This window comes from Balaenoptera borealis, assembly GCF_965194805.1.
Source record: "Balaenoptera borealis genome assembly, chromosome: 9".
Lineage (NCBI taxonomy): Eukaryota > Metazoa > Chordata > Mammalia > Artiodactyla > Balaenopteridae > Balaenoptera > Balaenoptera borealis.
In genome coordinates this window covers 110,420,651-110,439,291 of record NC_138873.1, presented here as the reverse complement: position 1 = coordinate 110,439,291, position 18,641 = coordinate 110,420,651, and the positions used below count along the sequence as shown (strand labels likewise).

The following is an 18,641-nucleotide window of genomic DNA, read 5'->3' as shown; positions in this document are numbered from 1 at the left end:
ACGATTCATGTACTATCTTTGTTCCTAAACAAGTGAAATTTGACATCTTCTAATCTGTCAAAGAAAGGAAATCTCCAAATTAATTTTTTTTCAAAATCATGACTAGACCCCTTGACTCGCCAGTAAAAATGTAGTTTGTTATGTCCTCATTGGTTGCTCTCGGATTCCAAGATCAGAAGCAAAATGCAAACAGCTTATCATTGACCTACTCATAACAAAAGCCAGATAATTACATATAATTAACATTTATAAAAAACATTTCTCATTATTTCCTGATTATGTGTACATTAGTGTGTATTCTAAAATAATTGTTTATACAAGTGATTGTGTTTCAGTAAAATTGTTTTTCATAAACATCAATGAAGAGGCTTCAGTGTTAATTTGGCAGTTCTTTAACTTTTCTACAGATTTTGCTTATTTTGCATTTTCTTTTTCAACTGTATATTGTGGAATAAATTGACATCATTTCTGGATTATGGGTGTGTCAATCTAAACAGTAAGAAAAATTTATGAGTTAAAATAGAATATTTATCACAAGTTTGAACCAGAAGACATGATTATTAATGTACATGATTTATAGAGAGAATAATAGATATTTGGTAATGATTAGAAATTAATTGAATCCTTGGAATATGATTATCTGTTAAGTATCTCACTAAAAGTAAAATTAACCACAGCCCAGAGAGCTCAAATATCTTAATTTGAAAAGAATGATTACTGATCATTTAAAATTTTTATATTAACAATTTTAATACCAATAGCAAAATTAAAACATGAAATAAAATATTTTCTAATTCTTCCACAAATCCTAGCATTAAACTCACATTTTAGGAGCATTCTGAATACTGCTAGCATTGGAAACCAACAAAATCACTAAAGTGCCAGTTACTATTCCTTTTTAAAAGAATTTTAAATTCGGGGACTTCTGGTTTTTTTTTTTTTTAATTTCAAACACTGCTACGTACTAGAGAGTGAAATAACCCCTCTCATTTTCTATGACAAATATAATTATCATGTAATTTCACTTAGTCTTTTAATGAAAATATAGCTTACATATAGTACAGTTATTTCAGTTATAATTGCCCATAGAGTGATAGTAACATAATTCACTTCTCCTAGCCCCTAGGGTGTAATTAACATTGTAATTTTATACAGAAGTTTTTTTTTAAAAGCTGGAAGTTTTCACTATGCTTCTACAAGCTGACTGATGTGTTTGATGTTGAATAAATTGTGCTTTTTAAAAAGGAAATATTAATTTACCTAAAAGATATTTATTGAATTTAATCTGTTTTCTTTAGATCAACTTTACTCTATATCCACTGTTATTTTTAAACTCTGGTATTTTTATCCAATGAATGTACACATATCAAATATCAGCTCAACATTACAATTAAGAAAGTATAAAACTAGAACTTTTTTTAGAGGTTAAGTTAAAACAATACTTAAGAAATAATTTCTTGTCTTCTAAACTCAACGAGAATAACTGATTGCAGCATGCAAGGTAAGAAAAGTAAATACAATTTAAAAAGTAATTTATTAGAGTTTTCTAATGGAAAGTCTTAGGTATTATTAAAAATAAAGACAGATTAAAATAATTACTTCTCTTTTCATGCCCCATGTTTTGCTATGAATTCTAGTATTATAGATGATCTTTGGTGAAACTGAAGAAGCTGAAGTCATTTGCAAATATTGTGTTTGTGTCTATGTGCATTTTTCTAGATCTATCCCTTTCATAAGATTACTAAAGAGGCCTGTGACTTTAAAAAAGAAAGCTTAAGAATCATTAATAAATCTTCCCTAACCCACCACTGAAAAATTTCTATAGTACCACCTTTTCCAAAGAAATATGTGATTTTCTGGGAAACTACTTTGACTTAGCAGACATTCATGACTTGCTTTAAAATACTGTGAATATTATGGTTCTGTGTAATTTGATAATTATAAGTTAAACATTAAATTTTCATAAATGTGGTTTAAATATTCACAAATTTACAATTATTTACAATATATAAATACATATATAAATATATATGCTCTGCTCTTCAAAGTCCTTAAATCTTTCACATTTCTCCTTATGCATCTAGAAATTAACATGAATTTGAAATTTCAAATGCTTGTGTTTATAGGCAAAAAAGATAATCCATGTAATATATTGTTAAGCCTGTATTTTCAAGTATTCCAGGTGAAACAGTGTAAAAGAGAATAGGAATAATGAAAATTTCTATATTATTAAATATATTGAAGTAAAAAGATTATAAGTATTTTATTTTCTAACAAGGTTAGCTAGTTCATGTGTCAAAGGTGAAACATGGTAACATTTGCACAGGATAACGAAGCTCGTCTAGTTAACTACAAAGTGCTATCACACTGTATGATAGAAAACTTAACGCCTCTGCTTCCTTGCTGTTACTGATACAATGCGAGTTTGGCGACAGTCAAGCCCCGACCTTGGTCCAGTGCGTGTCTCAGAAAGAGCGATGATAAATGACCACACACCTGAAAGCTGTCAGGTAGAATTAAACAGATGCAGGAAGCACTTGCAATGTCTCAGTTACTGACAGCAGTGACAAAACCCCTTCTCCAAAGCATTTTATTGTCAAAAATCAGTACTAGTGGGCACTCAAATACAAGAAACAATATAATAGGAAACGTGAAAATTATAAAGTAATAAAAGATGAAAAAATTTAGCTGACTGAATCTGTAATCATTATAAGCTATACATAGCCTGAAGAGAAAGAAAGATGGTTTTATATTTGAAAATTCAAGACTGCAATGCTAGTCTCTACACACAGCTTTCTAGACTTTAGAGGAATACAAATTGTTAAGATGTGTGAACATTGTCCATACATCTGGACCAATGGAGTGAAATGGTCGGAACTCAGGACTGGGAAAGATTCGGCAGAGATGACAACCTTAGCGGCATCAGTATCCGTCACTGTGGCCTTGATCAGTCCTGAAATCTGTCCATTATGGAGTTTTCATTTGTAAAGGGAAGAGAAAGTAACTTAGAGTAACTTCCCGCTGTTGTAGTCTATGACTCTGTATTATTTCAATAGGGTATTGATATTTTTTTCACATTTTCAAAAAATGGAAAACTACAATGACTTACTCTCTTGCTCAATTAACTAATTTCCAGCATTTTTCCTTTTTTTTTTATTTGCCAATTTACCAAAACCATGGAAGTCAAGGGGAAAAATTTACTGGTTATATTTTGTTATTTTCTATCATTTTTTTTTTCCATTTAAAAGATAATGTAGTCCTTTCATGTTCATCCTTATCTTTGGAGTCATTTGAATATAATAAGCAACTTTGATAGAATACTTACACACCACCTCCTTTCCCCTGATGTATACAGTATGTATAAATAAAGATTAAATGTTTAAAATATTTTGACTATACAGAAATGCCAGAAATGGGTCATTTTCCTAGAATAAAATGCATTTCAATTTGCAAGGGTAGAAATATGCAAAACTGTTTCCCTTGCACCCCTGTATGATTCTCTTGAATGTTAAGGATTATGCTACAGTTACATAAACAATAAAATAAAATATAACATCTATCCAGTATGAGAAACATAAAACACAACAAGTAAGTAACACATTTAGTGAAAAACCACATTGCCTTTAAGGATTTTTAAAGAAAACAGCCTGTGTTTTAGTATAGATAATTGAAATGGAATATTGACATAGGGGAAATAGGTAATTTGTCTGTATCTTCACTCAAATCTCGCTGCAGCCCAAACCCCAAGGTTGTCTCTTGTATTAGCTGATTTTCACTCAACTACCTAAAACAAAGCTCAGAATTTCCAGACCCAGATCTCACTTTCAGTGTCAAAGTTGCCAAGTCCCAGAGTAACACTGAAAATATTAATCAGATACTGGACAGATAAGGAAGTCAGATGAAAATCTGTCATTTTACCTTGCCCTTTTGTGTTACACAGAGTTAAACAGCTTTTCATTTTTAAAAATTTTTATTTTTAAAGAGTTTTATGTTTTGTTCTATTTATTATTTTCCTATATCATGTCTTTGAACAAAAGGTCTTTTTTTAAAACAAAACTTTTGCTCATGGTGTTTCTAAACAGAACAGAGGCATTAAAAATTGGCTTAAAAATTTTTCTGTTTACATCTACATTGTAACATCTCTCTGGTTTTAGGCACATGATGTTTTTCAGTCTCATACCTCTTGCTTTTGGTTTAACTTAACTGATGGCTGGTTTTAGGCACATGATTTTTTTCAGTCTCATACCTCTTGCTTTTATGTTTGTTTTGATTCATTTTTTAGAATTTTTACTGGAGCATTTACAATGTTGTGTTAGTTTCAAGTGTACAGCAAAGTGAATCAGTTATACATGTATGTATATCCACTTTTTTTTTAGATTCTTTTCCTACATAGGCCATTCCAGAGTATTGAGTAGAGTTCCCTGTGCTATACAGTAGGTCTTTGTTAGTTATCTTACGTATAGTAGTGTGTATATGTCAATCCCACTCTCCTAATTTATCCCTCCCCGAAATAATGCCACATGCAGCAACATGGATGGACCTAGAGATTGTCATACTGAGTAGTCAGACTGAGAAAGTCAAATGTCACATGATAACGCTTATATGTGGAATCTAAAAAAAGGGTACAAATGAACAAATGAACTTATCTACAAAGCAGAAACAGAGGACAGATGTAGTAAACAGTTTTTAAATGTATTTCTGTCTTGGAAGGGAGCACTGTCCTTCTTACGAGGCACTGCTTAGGACACACTCAGAACGCAGAGTTGCCCATGGAATGAAGGTTTCTCAGGGAACAACAGACTCGCTCCCCAAGGGGTCGCGTTGTTTACCCCCTGTATCTCTAATACGTTTATCCATCATTTTTCATTATTCCAATTATACTGATGGCAACAGACTCTATCTTGAAAGGCTCAAGGTGGCATAACTACTAAATTCAATGTCTCTTCTCTTCTTTTCTGTAAAAAGTGTTTACAAATTTTAAAGTTTGCAAAAAAAAAATATACGATATTTAGGGGAAATGTACAGCTTTGGAGGAGAAAAATCAAAGAGTCTATTCATGGCTAGACGTCAGCCTTTTCTCAGCAGTGCACGACCCACAGACCCCAGGGAGGAAGGGGAAACGACGTTTTCCCTCAAGAGGGCATATCTGACAATTTGACCATTGGTTGATTTAAGTGCTAAATACTTTGAAGTTGTAAAAGTCTTTACTACTATTATAAATATTCACATTTGAATCAGCAGAATGGAAAAAAAGGGTCCAAACCAAGAATTTGGAACTGTTTTACATGGGTCGCTTTACTACGTCCCTAAAGTTTAAAGGGAAGGCTAGAATGACAACCACAGTTATGGGTTTGTGACAAAAAGAGCAATGGACCAATTAGACACTTTTACTAATGGAGCTCTAAATATTTATGAACAAACATTCATGAATATTCATAATAAGTGTCCAGGAAAAGCAAAGCCCCAGAAGGTTAAGGAACTTGAAATCTTAATACACAGTAACAACAAATGAATCACCTGGGTAATATGCACCTACTCAACATGCATCTAAGAAAAATGTGAATAAAGTTGAAATCCTTTTCTACTTAATGACAGTTAAAATAATGCGGCCTGTAAAGAATATACAAACTAGTTTACTTATTTTGGCAAAAGTCAATTTACATAATATTTTCCTATAATGTGTTTCATAACCATAGTATACTACTAAGTGTGCAACTACTTAAACAATAAATAATGTAACAGAAAATTATTAAAATGTTTTTTACTTTTTAATATGAATTACACCTAATTAAGGTTCATGCTAATAGTTCCATAAAAATTACATTTTGCATGACTTAACATTCAAACTGCTCTTGTCAACATTTCAAAAAGAAGATATAGGTAATTTATTTGAGCATTTTTTTTTTATAGAAACTTAAAAATTCAGTTGACTAGAGATAATTCTTAAATGGCCTCGTTGCAATAATTATTATATATTTTATTAGTGAAACAGGAAAACAAAACACAACAGATGCTATTTGCTCTTTATTCCTGTTTAAATCATTTAGTCACTTGAACTCTGCCTTTCATTCTCTGTGGGTGTAAATTACACATTTTTTATGATAAAGGGAATTCATATTTGTAGAAAAGGCAGTATAATGTGTTTTGTTATGATTCCAAATTGCTTCCAAAAGGCAAAGAGTTAATGCACTTAAGAAATACTATCTTAAAGGCATATAAATTAGAAATTTATTATGATAATAACATGTTTTCTCACCTTGAAGTCATTTAATTTCTGGTTCTGTTTTGATCTTCTTATATAATTATTTCGATGCCCCCAAACTACATTCATGGGCTCTTTAAAACTGTCCAAGAAATGTAGCAGAGAGGGAAAAATTGGCTTACTTTTAGAATGAATGATTTAAAATATGCCTATAAAACAGTCTTTGAATCTTAAAAAGATAGGGTCTACTAGTTTCCAACATGAAAGGGGGAGGTAAAAGGTAAATAACCTGCTAGGAACATTTCTATTTCCTCCGTTAACTTTTCAGCCCAAAATTTGTGTTATCTTTGTCCAAATACGCTGGCTTCCTGTTCTCAAGGTGCACGCTTCATCTGAAGAGCAAGCCAGGGATTGGAAGATTTAGATGCGCGGCCCAAAATCAGGTCACCGGGGGAGGTAGGGCCCCTAAGTGGGCCTCCCGGTGCTGTGAGTGGAAGATGTGACAGTGACATGAGGCAGTGGACAGAACATGGGCCGTGGGGTCACTGCCCAGCTCTGTCCTATAGCAGCTCTGCTACTGTGGGCAACCTCGTAACCCCTGTGCCCTCTTTCTATAAAAGGAGTCATCACGCCGTCCTCAGGGCTGTGCCCAGGGTATTACCGTAATTACGTGGTATCGACGCACAGTGGGTGCTCGGTCAATGCCGAATGCGGGAGAGGCTGCCTGTCAGAGTGGTTCAGAACGAGGTCTCTGGAGCGAGGCTCGAGCCCAGTTCCCTGCCCTACCACTTCCCAAACGAAGACTGACACAGGGCCAGGTTTTGCATCTCTCTAAGCTTCAGCTTCCTCAGTTGGCAAATGAGGATACGAATAGTTATGTCTCAGGTTGTACAACTATGAGATGAATACATGACACGCTCAAGTCAAGTCACTGACATAGAGGGAGTGCCCTATACATTCTATCTGCCATTAAAAATGTTCCTGGTATCTTATACCTCTCTGGAAGTGCTTTGCAACATATGCTGTACAATTATATAGTGGTTCCCAACAGTTAGGGCAACCAAACTTCCCAGTTCGCCCAGAGCTGTCCTGGTTTTAACACTGAAAATCTTGCATCTTGTGAAACCTCTTAATCCTCAACGAACTGGGAACGTCTTACAAGTTCGTCTTCAATTCATCAAAAACCAACTCTCCCTAGGGGTCGGTGGCCTGTGTCGTTAGCTCAGCATGGCTGGGCCAGACCCCATCACCCAGGGAGCACTCAAGATAACTCAGTTCTCCAATATGAGCGACCCCAGAAAAGATCAGCTCACAGCAGCAGGGTTTCTATGCAAAACAATACGTTATCTTTCCTATGGGGCAGGTGAGTCTAAAATTTGACTCTAAAGAAATCTCTTGAATTTGCTTCTGTCTTTTCCTGGCTTCCCAAGCTTTTCATGCTAAGCTGTGCTCCCTTAAATCCCAGGGGGGGGGGGTACAGCATCCTGGGCTGCTCTCCGCCTTCCCGGCGGCATTTGGGGATGCGCCTCTTTGGTGGTTTTCAGCCCTGGGGTACATCCCGTGAAGCTTATCCACTCCCTGTGTCCAAGACTTGGTACAGTGATGACATATCTCAGCCAGGACACAGTGACCTTGTAAAACGCAACGACCTGATGTGTTGTGTAGTAAGGCTGTAAAGGGGCACACTTCATACACCTGAGGTTCTACAACCCATGAATTTTGTTTTGTTTTGATTAGCAAATTATAGCTTTTGGCTAGTAATAGTATAGAAGGAAGAGCTCTCCAGATGAAGAATTATTACATTTTTCTTCCTTTTGGCTAAATGAATGAGGTCATGACCCATCTCCAACATAAAATTTAATACTTTTAGCAAACTAAAGTTTATCTTGCAAATCTAAATAAATTCTTCTGAATATAAGTACCAATGTATTGGCCATTTTTGTACTACTGAACCTAAATTTGTGTTTCTGATACCTGAATTAAAAATGCAAGATAGCCAGAAATCTATGTAAAACCTAGGGACCAAAGCATCTTGATCTCACTGAATAACGTTTTATTTTTATTAATATCTATTTATTGCCTAGTATGTCAGACACTTTGCCAGAATATGTGTTATGTTCCAGAATATGTATTATGTGCCAGAATATAAATATATTTTTATAAATTCAAACTGATATAAGTAATTGAATATTATCTCCCATTTTCAATCTATGACACTAAGAGATGTAACACATACCTCAATCTACTCGGAGTTAGGGGTATATGTTTGGGATTTGTGCCTATTAAAAGAGGATGCACTAAAGTATAGAGGAAGGAGGTCCAAAGTAAGAGACCTGGGCTTGCAGTCTAGGTCACATCACCAGTGTGAATGCGTTCAGTCTCTTAATCTCTCTCAATCTGAGTTTTATCTTTCATAAAATAAGGATGATGGTCCTCTCAGGACTAACTTTGAGGGTTACTATGGACAACAAATTAATTCAATCACGAATCTATAAATATTGAGTAAATACTTTTATTAAATTATGCAGCATTATATAACTTTTTAATATTGTTAATATTATTTCATTAAGCTGAAAACTCATATTCAAATATTTAATTATCAAGCCAACAGTAACACCAAATAGGGTGGCCCAAGACAGTAGGAGGAGGTCTGCGTCTACGTGGGACTCAAGTCCAAAAGACCAAACATCAAATGTGATCCAAAGGACCACAAGGCAGGTCAGCAAGGTGCCGACATAGCAGGCTGAACGGTTTCCCTCCTGTGTCCCTCAGGAAGAAAGAACTGATGGGTGTTCTAACCCTCCTGAGGCCAAGAGGGGTAGCGTCCTGGCAGCTACTTCCCAGACGTATGACTGCAGCGGGCCAAATATGCCATAAGGTTACTGCTATTTAGAAGGAAAACCCAGGGATTTTCCTTTGCACCACAGAAGGTAAGGCTTAAACCCTTTATCTATGAGAGCAGGGGAATGCAAATAAACAAAAACATATTATAAATATGCTATTGTTTTCCAAAGAGAATCGTTTTCTAGTTGTCAGTGTGGATAAATACATTTTGAAGCAAAAATACTCTTAATTTTAATCTTCTCCTCTTTGATGTGAGCTGCTCACAATAAAAAACGGTTAATACCAAATGCCCTACCGAATCACTGCACGGAAAAAGCTATCTGTTAAATAGTTTGGCTCATTATTTCAATAAATACAGTTATATAACTCATATACTATGAGAGAAAAGGAACAATATTAAATTGTTAAAAAAGTTACATTAATATTTACCTTTTGTGGATGAGTTATATTTTTCTTGTTCTTCAATGAATTAAATGCACATAATGATGGAAACAAAAGAAAGAAATCAGCAAATTTATAGTTAGACGTGGAAATGTGAATCAACACAATGGCATGAATAATAAAAATACATAACATATAATGTGACATGGTAAATTGCAATGAGAAACCATGAGGAAATCTCAAATATGGTACTAAAATCAATCAAAGAAAGAATGAATGCAACAATTTAAAGATTTTAAATAAAAACAGAAACATTGGGAAATTAATATTGTATATTTGGCATTTGAAAAGTATATTTTGTGTTATTTTTTTCTTGCCTTTGAAGAATTGCAAAGTATTACAGCACTCACTTTACTAAGACATTTTAACCCTAATCCATTGTGACTTTTTATTGTAAATGTACTTAAAAGCATATTTAACATTCATAACTAACATTTTCATTTCAAAAATGATAGCATTTCAGATAATTTGAAAAAACATATAATAAATAAAAAATAAATTCCATTTTTTGCTAGATAGTTGGCATTTTCTTTTCACTGTGGAAAATATTCTGGAACATTTTCCACCTGGAAAAAAATATATTTTAATTTAAGTAATCCTTTCTTCCTTCTCAAATTACTGTAATTATATTAAAATATCTCAAAGTGAAACTGTTCTTGGCAGACCGTATTTCTCAGACATTTCTTAAGCCTTTCTCTGTCTCCTTGTTGGTGCACCATTTACTGAGAAATAATGGCCTATCTAGATATTTTGAAGGGGAGTGCCATTAGTTCTAGGTAGCAGAATTAATAACAGAACACATAAAACATAACTGGCACATCAAGTGTTAGTTTATAGTTTATGAATGATCTTTAAATATGTCTTCTTAAAAAAGACAACTAGGTTGCACACACACACAAAAATCACTTGGTTGGCTTCAGAAAACCATACATTTTTATGCAACCAATTATGTTGCTTTCAGTCGCACTCGACCTGAGGGCTACATTGTAATACAACATTGGAACACAGCCAGAGGAATTTCCTGCAAGTCTTGGCTCTCAATTCTCACATACCATTTGAGTTACCTAAATTTTAAGGCTACTTTTTAGCGACTTTATCTCAAAATCTCCATTGTAATCACACCTCTTCTTTTTCCCTAACTATACTTCAACATAAACAGATTCCATATAGCAAATAGGCTAGCATTACTAATTTTTAAAAGAAACTTTAAAATACTTTTTCAAAAATTAAGTAAATGTATCTTTTCAAATTATATGTTAGCTTTTAAAATAATATATATTGTTTTATCGTACAAGGAGAGAGTAGTAAAATTGTATTACAAGAAAAAAAAACAACAACAACAAGAAGCATCCAAACAATCTACGGATCCTAAACAAAATAATGTAGATAATTGTAACCAGAAACTGTGTATGAATAAAATTATTTTATAAGTTCATCAGGAAGTTGTATCACTATTCAGGAATCTAAGCCATTTGAAATATTTGCTCCTAACCAACTGCTTATCAACTCAGTTATCTTTTTTAAAAAAAGAAAATTGCCCTTTGTTAAAAATAAAAAAACCCCCACAAATGTACATAAAAGAAAACTGGAAAGTAGTCAAGTGCGGTAGAACTTTCATTGATTGCAAATAAACTGCATTCTGCATCAGTCTTCATGGCAGATAGAAGTAAATTTTAACATATAATATGGAAAGAAAAACATGACATGATTCCACAGCCCTAAGAACATCAATGAAATCCATCTCAAATGGATTTAGACAGCTAAATTCTGTCTAATCCATGAATCAAATTAGAAGTTTACTTTTAAAAACATATTCTAGGACACACAGAGATGTCAGGTAAACTGTTCAGCTTGAAATAGATCCATAATAAGACGAAGGAGGACAGTATCATCATTTACCAAACATCCCAAAGCACATAGTAATATCATACAGTAAACCAGATTCATTTTAATTATAGAAGAATACATAGTTACAATAATAAATGTTTGTTGTCATATTTTTTAAAGGTTGTATCTATATGACTCCTAAGATGATCAACTTCAGGAACCTCAAGTAGCAAGTGTTTAGGAATGTATTTGTGATATTAACTATCAAAATAACTCCACCAATTTCATCCTCAGTCACTCCTTTCTTCCCACCTCAATTCAATCTTTACAAATTGGTGATTTCTCTGAAAGACAACTGTGAATACGAATATCATAAACAGTAATGTTGACTGATATCAACAACAGAACATGAGCTTTTATAAAAACCAAAGTCCAGCATACAATCCATCTGACTTTGTAGAAGCAATTCTTATTCCTACAGAATAATAAAACTATAATCTCACTATATGAGCGTTATACGCAGTACCGTTATATACTTTTGAACCGGAAGTGTTTTAGCAACTGGAGGAAATGCAAAGAACTTTAGAAACAAATGACTTTTTGGATATCAGTCTTTAGCACACTATGGCCAGTAACACTGAGTTTGCAGCTGAACACTAGAACCTGTAGTTCTTTTAGTTGTGCAACAGGAGTTCATGAATGGATAATTTAAATAAACACCACATTTTAAAAAATAAATTTTAAAACAATTTCATCTAGGCTACTGCTAATTACAGTCTTAATAGCATTAATTATGAATTATCTTCTCAAAATGTTCCCAGATAAGAGAAAGTTTGTTAAACACATGAACTGAGAATTCCAAAGAATTAATTGTTGTTTCAGAAAAGAAAGTCAGAGTTTCACATAGCCTCATATTTTCCTGATTAAATGAATACCCTTATAATGACCCTGAATACTAAAGTATGATATATCAACAGGATATATGATTTAAAAAAATAATAGAAATCCAGAATTTATTGTAGCAGCATTTTTGTGTCAATATGCTGATACTTCTGAAATCTACACTAATTTTTCTATAACCAAGTACTCTGTGTACAGACTCTGCCTGATCAGTTTTTGAAACAATGTATTTATCTTCTTCCACCACTAACACTTCCGTGATACATTCAGTAAAGCTCTTTGAGTGAGTAAAACACATACCCAGCACCCTCAGTACAGAAGGAAATATACAAGTTTTACATCAGAAACAACCAACACTGTTGAGAAAAATATGCAAAATGTTAACCTTTCAGTTGTTTCATAGGGATGAAGAGTTTCAATACATGTTTTAAATAGAAGTCCACTGCGTTCATATTACAACCCCAAATTAAACAGTATTTCAGTAAACTGCTTAACAAATCTCTGGTAATAAATTATGTGATAACATTTACTGATAACAAATCATTTCACTTACTGAGAAATGGGATAGCACCTTGGGTCACATGAAGAAAACAGTGACTCTTTTAACCTGGTATTTAAATCCTCTTAGGCCAGGTAGCTTAGTGAATTTAATTTCCACTAGAACCTGCCCACCCCGCAACATCTCTCTTTCTAGGAAGATAAAACACAATGTGTACATGCTTAAAATAAGGGAAATTTAAGTGATGTTAACCGTTAAAAAACACTAAAATGTGTGTTCTAAGTCAGTTTTTCACCATCAAACTTCTATAAAAAATACAAGGTATTGCAGGTAAATTAAAATAAAAAAAAAAAAAACACTAGCAAAGCCTTCAATACGACCGCCTCATTTAAAACTATTTTTAACACAAGGTTAAAAACGTCTTCCTTTGACACATAAAATACCACATTGTACTGAGGTCTTTGAAGTTTTATTTTCTTCCTTTGCGCCTTTGGAAAAGGTATCTCTAGGGCTCAATCTGTTCTTTTAATTTTAGATGTAAAATGCATGCATTCACTCACTCAGCAAAAACAGCATATAGGCCACGCACTGTTATAACTTGGTGCTGGGAATAAAACTCGTAAGACACTTGACTTCTTAGGATTCATCACACCACGCATCATGAAAATACTATTCTTTCAATAGAAGGCGTATAAAGGGAAGTGGCTCTGAAATCCGAGATTTTGTCAGTGCTCTCTCTATGGATACCTTGTTCTGCACTTCCGCTCCTCACTGGCGCCTGTGGGAGCTGCCTGCCCCGAGGGCTGCCGAAGGCTGTGTCTGCGGGCGGGGACTGCGTCGGGCTGGCCTGCCGGTGCACTCTGCGGGGAGAAAAAGCAGGGCAAACGAAACGATGAAATCCCAGAGGGCCTGACAGGGATCTCTTCCTTCCTACCGTTCCTCTTAAAACAGACGTAAAACCCCTAACTGGGCCTTTGGAAGCAAAATCAAGTACTTTTTACGATGTGTGTAAAAGGAATATTACCAAAAGGGGCTACAGGAGACAGGGAAATGTCTGCCACGTGGAGTTCTGCAGAATGAATTCCTGAACTGGGCAGAATGGAACGTACTTCTTTTCATTAACTCTCTGTGAAGCTGTGACTTTCTGTTAAGTTATCCATGTTTGGTAGTGCTGGATCTAGTCTATCTACTCACAGCCTATGAATCTTAACCACATGGGTAAATTATTTAAGAAAGGCTGTTGCCTATATTGCTACGATTAAATCCATATAAGTGATAAGAATAGTTCTGGCTGCAGACTTTTATAAATTACCATTCCCTCGCACTTTATGTTTAAATAGGAGAGATCTGAAAAGATATTTATAAAAATAACCTTGGGCACGTGCTATGAACTATCTTGGTGAAAAGATCAAAATTACAAATACAAATTTAAGAAGCGGGAAGATACATCACTATTGTACAGAAGTAAGCTGACCTCCATCTGCTGGCATTCAAACTTTTTTTTTTAACTGAAGAACTTTAAAACACTCAGCTTTTACAGAACAAAGATGAAAGTTTTCAATTTTTTTTCTAAGTCCTCTTACACTTTTTAAAGCAAGTACACACTTAATTCCGGGTAATTTCTTATACAGAATTTCACATAATTAAAAAAAAATATATATATATATGAATATGCCACAAACAGATGGAAGGACATCACACAGGCAGATTTAATTTTCGATGATGGCTAGTTGGCAGGAAGGAAAGAAGAGAATACCACCAGTACAGTGAAGGTAGATGCAGGTAAGGGAGGGTGTGGAAGAGGTTAAGTGTCACAAAGAAAGGATTAAGAACTATGGTGTCGTAATGAGTGACAGTGTCAAGAGGTCAGGAAGGTACAACACCACACCGAGACCCAGAGGCAGACACGGAACAGCGACCTTGTCAGGAGCGGAGAAGGCGGCGCCGACCCTCCAGGGGCAACGTGGTGCATAGAACACAGTGTTCTGACACTAGGGTGCTCACTCGAGCGGGAGCGAGCGGGATGTTTTCCCCTAAGGACTAGCTGATCAGTCGCTCTCGGGGCTGCGTATCCCCTTCTAGAAAGACATGGTGGGAGAACCCTAAAACATTAGGGTCAGAAAAGATCTTCAGTCAGCAGGTCACATCCACTTTGATACCAGCACATCTGTCCAAGGAAAACCTGGTTACTCGTACAAGACAGTGATTTTAAAACCCCGGAGCAAACCCATCACACAGTTACTGAAATGGACCTCACATCAAACTGATGCGTTATCGCGCACGTGCACGCCTGGTGGTTCTGAGCGTGCCTGTCTGGACTCCTCCAGTGTAACAAGCCTCTCAGGTCCCACAGGGGCAAAGACTTCTGTCTCTTGTTTCTTACCGAGCTGTATCTCTGGTGCTTAGAACACAGCAGCACAGAGAACAAGGGCTCAGTAGAGAGATCTGGATTTGAATGAGTGAACACAATCGGGACAGTGAACTCAGGGACGCTTCAAGCACTTGCCTTCCAGAAGAAGCAATGCACTGGTGAGCTCTGTGTGTACTTTTACAATGTTCATAATTTATCTCTGCAACAGGGAAGTCCATACCAAATAGGTAGCAAAGGGAAGCTGTCTTCTAAGGTTGATTTAAGTAGAACAACAAATTAAAATGATGAAGTAAGACGGGGAATGCTTCATTTTTGAACTGACTAAATGCAGATGGCTGATATATGGATAAAAATATGTCCTCTGATGTATAAAAGTAGCTGAAAAGATATTTGTCCATACATTGACAGTTATCTTAATATAGTGTTCAAAATTATTATGAAGCCAATTTCCGAATTAAGGACCGAGAATTAAAAACTGATTTTTACATGTGACTATATATATGTATGTATATATATATATGCTTGTTTAAAGCAGACACGTTTTTGCTTTTTTCATCATTTTCAGTATGTATTTTAAATAAAATGCACATTTAAAATACCTAATCTGTATTACTTTTCACAGCAACAGAAGCCAAGAAATAACACTTCATCCTTTTGAAAACAATGCTATAAAATTCGATTAAGTAATGTAAAGTGTGTGAGTCAAGAATCCATATCGATCACAGGAAGTACATTAATTATGGAGTGATTTATTCAACTTGTATACAGATTGACAATTTTTCTCAAGTAGAATGATTTTCACAGGTATAATTATTCCGATTCAGGATATCTCCTCTATTTCCAAACAATAAAATGGGAAAATATCATATTTGAGAGCATAAAAAGGTACAGCTTAGGTCTTTAATGTGTGCATTTTATCTTCTTGAACTCTGGATTAATGCTTTATCAGCCCCTAAGGCAGATCCCGAAACCTGGACGGTCACTTCGATTTCACAATAAATAGAAGAAAGGACTGACAACATATGAAAACCGTTCATTCCTTCCGGATTGCCTTCTCACATGAACTCAGCTCTACAGAATTAATTTATATGGGAAGGACCAAGGTGTGATCAAGTCCTTTCCAACGATAAATAATGAGTTTCTATCTTTTACTCTTTAAAAGCCATTATCATGAGACTAAACTTCAGCACTCCTTGTACAAAATGCACTCGAAAATACTTGCTTTGAAAGTTGGATAGTACCGTTTTTACCCTAGTCCTGAGAAAATTCATGGATCTTGCAATTTCACTAAAATCTTGCTTCATTTCTTAACGCAATTCATAAGCACTAAAAGGACTTCTTAATTGCAACTTGCAATGTGAATACTTTAGGGGGGCCTTATGTGACCCCAAACTAAATGGCACAAATATAAAAAGCAATTTCAAGGGCAAATAAGTGGCTTTCTAGATGAATGTTACACAGATCTTCCCAAGCCATGAGCTTGCAGGGCCCGAGAACAGTGTGTCCTGTTGGGGGTTAATCATTTCGCCCCACGGCTGTTTCTCCTTTGACACGAACTAAAAGTCCCTCAATAACAAAACAGTTTCTGCCACCAGCCAAACGATGACCAATATGAAAGCGTGGACCCAAGGGGAGGCAAAGAAACCACTCTGTCTGAGGAAAACCGAGGAGGGTGGCAAGCAGGGCTGGATCACAGGAGGGGAAACGGAGGAGAGTGAAAATGCAGAGGCTGGAGAGAGACGAGCAAGGTTTTGGAGAAAGAGAAGGTGGAAGCAAGTAGAATTCGTTTCAGACAAGAGGAAAGGAGAAATGTTGAGGTCCAGGAGTGAAATGTGAGAGAATCCAGGCTTTTCGATGAAATGGCATGTGCTAAGGATGTAAGGGTGTCGGAGGGAAAGAGATCAAAAACCAGCACGTTAGGGAGTGGAACGGGGAGTGAGTGAGAGAGAAGGAGAATGACGGTAACAGCTATTCTCACTGGGCATCCACATGTCGCCGTCTACACACGCCAGCCACTAGTGTGTATGTGCGTGTATAGATGTGTGTGTGTATGCATGCATACCACATACATACACACGTGTCCATTTTTTGTTTTGCATTCTCACAACAGCTCTAAGAAGTGCTATTGTTCCTATTTTATAGATGGAAAAACGGGGTCACAGAGTGACCTGCAAACAGACAAAGAGCTAACATGATAAAGGCGGGACCCACGCAGGTCTATGAAGCTCTAACACTGCCCCCTTTTCTGCCTTTGAGACAGGATTGGTTTCTATATCATGAGATGAAACATGGTAATTTCACATCCCTGGATGTATTGCTAATCTTGTAAAACAAAATATAAATATATGTGCAGGTATCAAATTGCTTGACAAGATTTAATAGAATCGTTTTTTGAGAGTTTATAGGAACAAAATATATGGAAAATGGTATTTAATTGAATAGCTACTCTGCTTTATGTGTCTATACATAATATATTTTTGAAACAAAAATAATGAGGGTTCTAGAGCAAAGTATGAATTCCAACCTGACTGACTCCAGTTCACCATCTCCAAACCCATTGCTAAATATTTACCACTGAGTTCAACCTACGCCTTCTCTCTTCACCTAAAGTCTTAGGTGTTGTGACTTGAACTTAAGTAAAACACATTTCCCACCAAAACCTTAGGATGTTAGACATTTCTGTTGCTGCAAGCAGACTTGCAGTGAATTGCTTCTACTGTGGCTTTGAGTTCTGTTGTTTTTTTTTTAATTACTTGTTAAAGGATAGACATGCATGTGGTATTTAAGGTCGCCATGGTTCCTCCCATCATGGCCATTTCAGGCTTACACGGACTTTTTTCCGGAGTGCCAGCACAACATAAAATGCATACTCAAGCAATTCTAAATACCAGTTGTTACCCCACATCCCACAGGTACGATGCAGAGAGCAAGTTCCACAAGAAGAAGAGACCCCAGAACAGGACGTGCAGTGGTTCTAGCAGTCCACAAAGCTCAACTCACATGAGGGTGAAAAGTTACACTTTTATTTACTAAGGAGCTGCTTCAGAGGGTCTGAAGCTCTATTTCAATGGTGAGGCACGGAAGTCAGAAGTAGGTCCTGCCTTTCTTCTATCTAGAACTGGTTACCATATCTTTCAAAATATTTTCTTACAAGTCTGTTTCTCAAAAGGTCAAATTTTTTGAGGCCAAGCAAAGGACCTTCAAAAAGTATGATCATCACAGCAAATTCTGCCAGAGGCCAAAGTGTGTCTGTGTGCTGGGGCTCCTCTGGGGAAGAAGTCAACTCCCGAAGGCCAAGAATCAACATCCGAGCATTCATACTGTGGTCTCAATTCACCTGTAGCTACACGTCAACTCAAGGTATCTTCTAAAGAAATGAGAGCTAATGTAAACCTAGGCCAATTCTTCTTTTGTAACTAGCTATTCAGCAATTCACTCAAAAGCCAGGCATGTGATTTACACTCTAATAACAATCAACAACGAGCTTTAATTATAATCAAACAAATCCGCATACCTAAAAGGTTTGAGTTTTCTATATCAAACCTACAGCAAAGTAA

The 18,641-nt window shown here is 35.7% G+C and overlaps 1 protein-coding gene across 35 annotated transcripts in view; it reads right to left on the bottom strand.

Moving 5' to 3' along the window:
• Positions 1-18,641, bottom strand: part of RIMS1 (regulating synaptic membrane exocytosis 1) — a 467,002-nt gene that overhangs the window by 101,050 nt on the left and 347,311 nt on the right. For 23 of the 35 annotated variants that reach the window (XM_082404982.1, XM_082405020.1, XM_082405017.1 and 20 more), the window contains one exon: positions 13,461-13,573. In XM_082404982.1, the coding sequence (XP_082261108.1) occupies positions 13,461-13,573 (113 nt within the window). Of the gene's footprint in view, positions 1-9,475; positions 9,506-13,460; positions 13,574-14,632; positions 14,816-18,641 lie in introns of all 35 variants that reach the window. The other 12 variants (XM_082404981.1, XM_082404992.1, XM_082405014.1 and 9 more) reach the window with 2 other exon arrangements.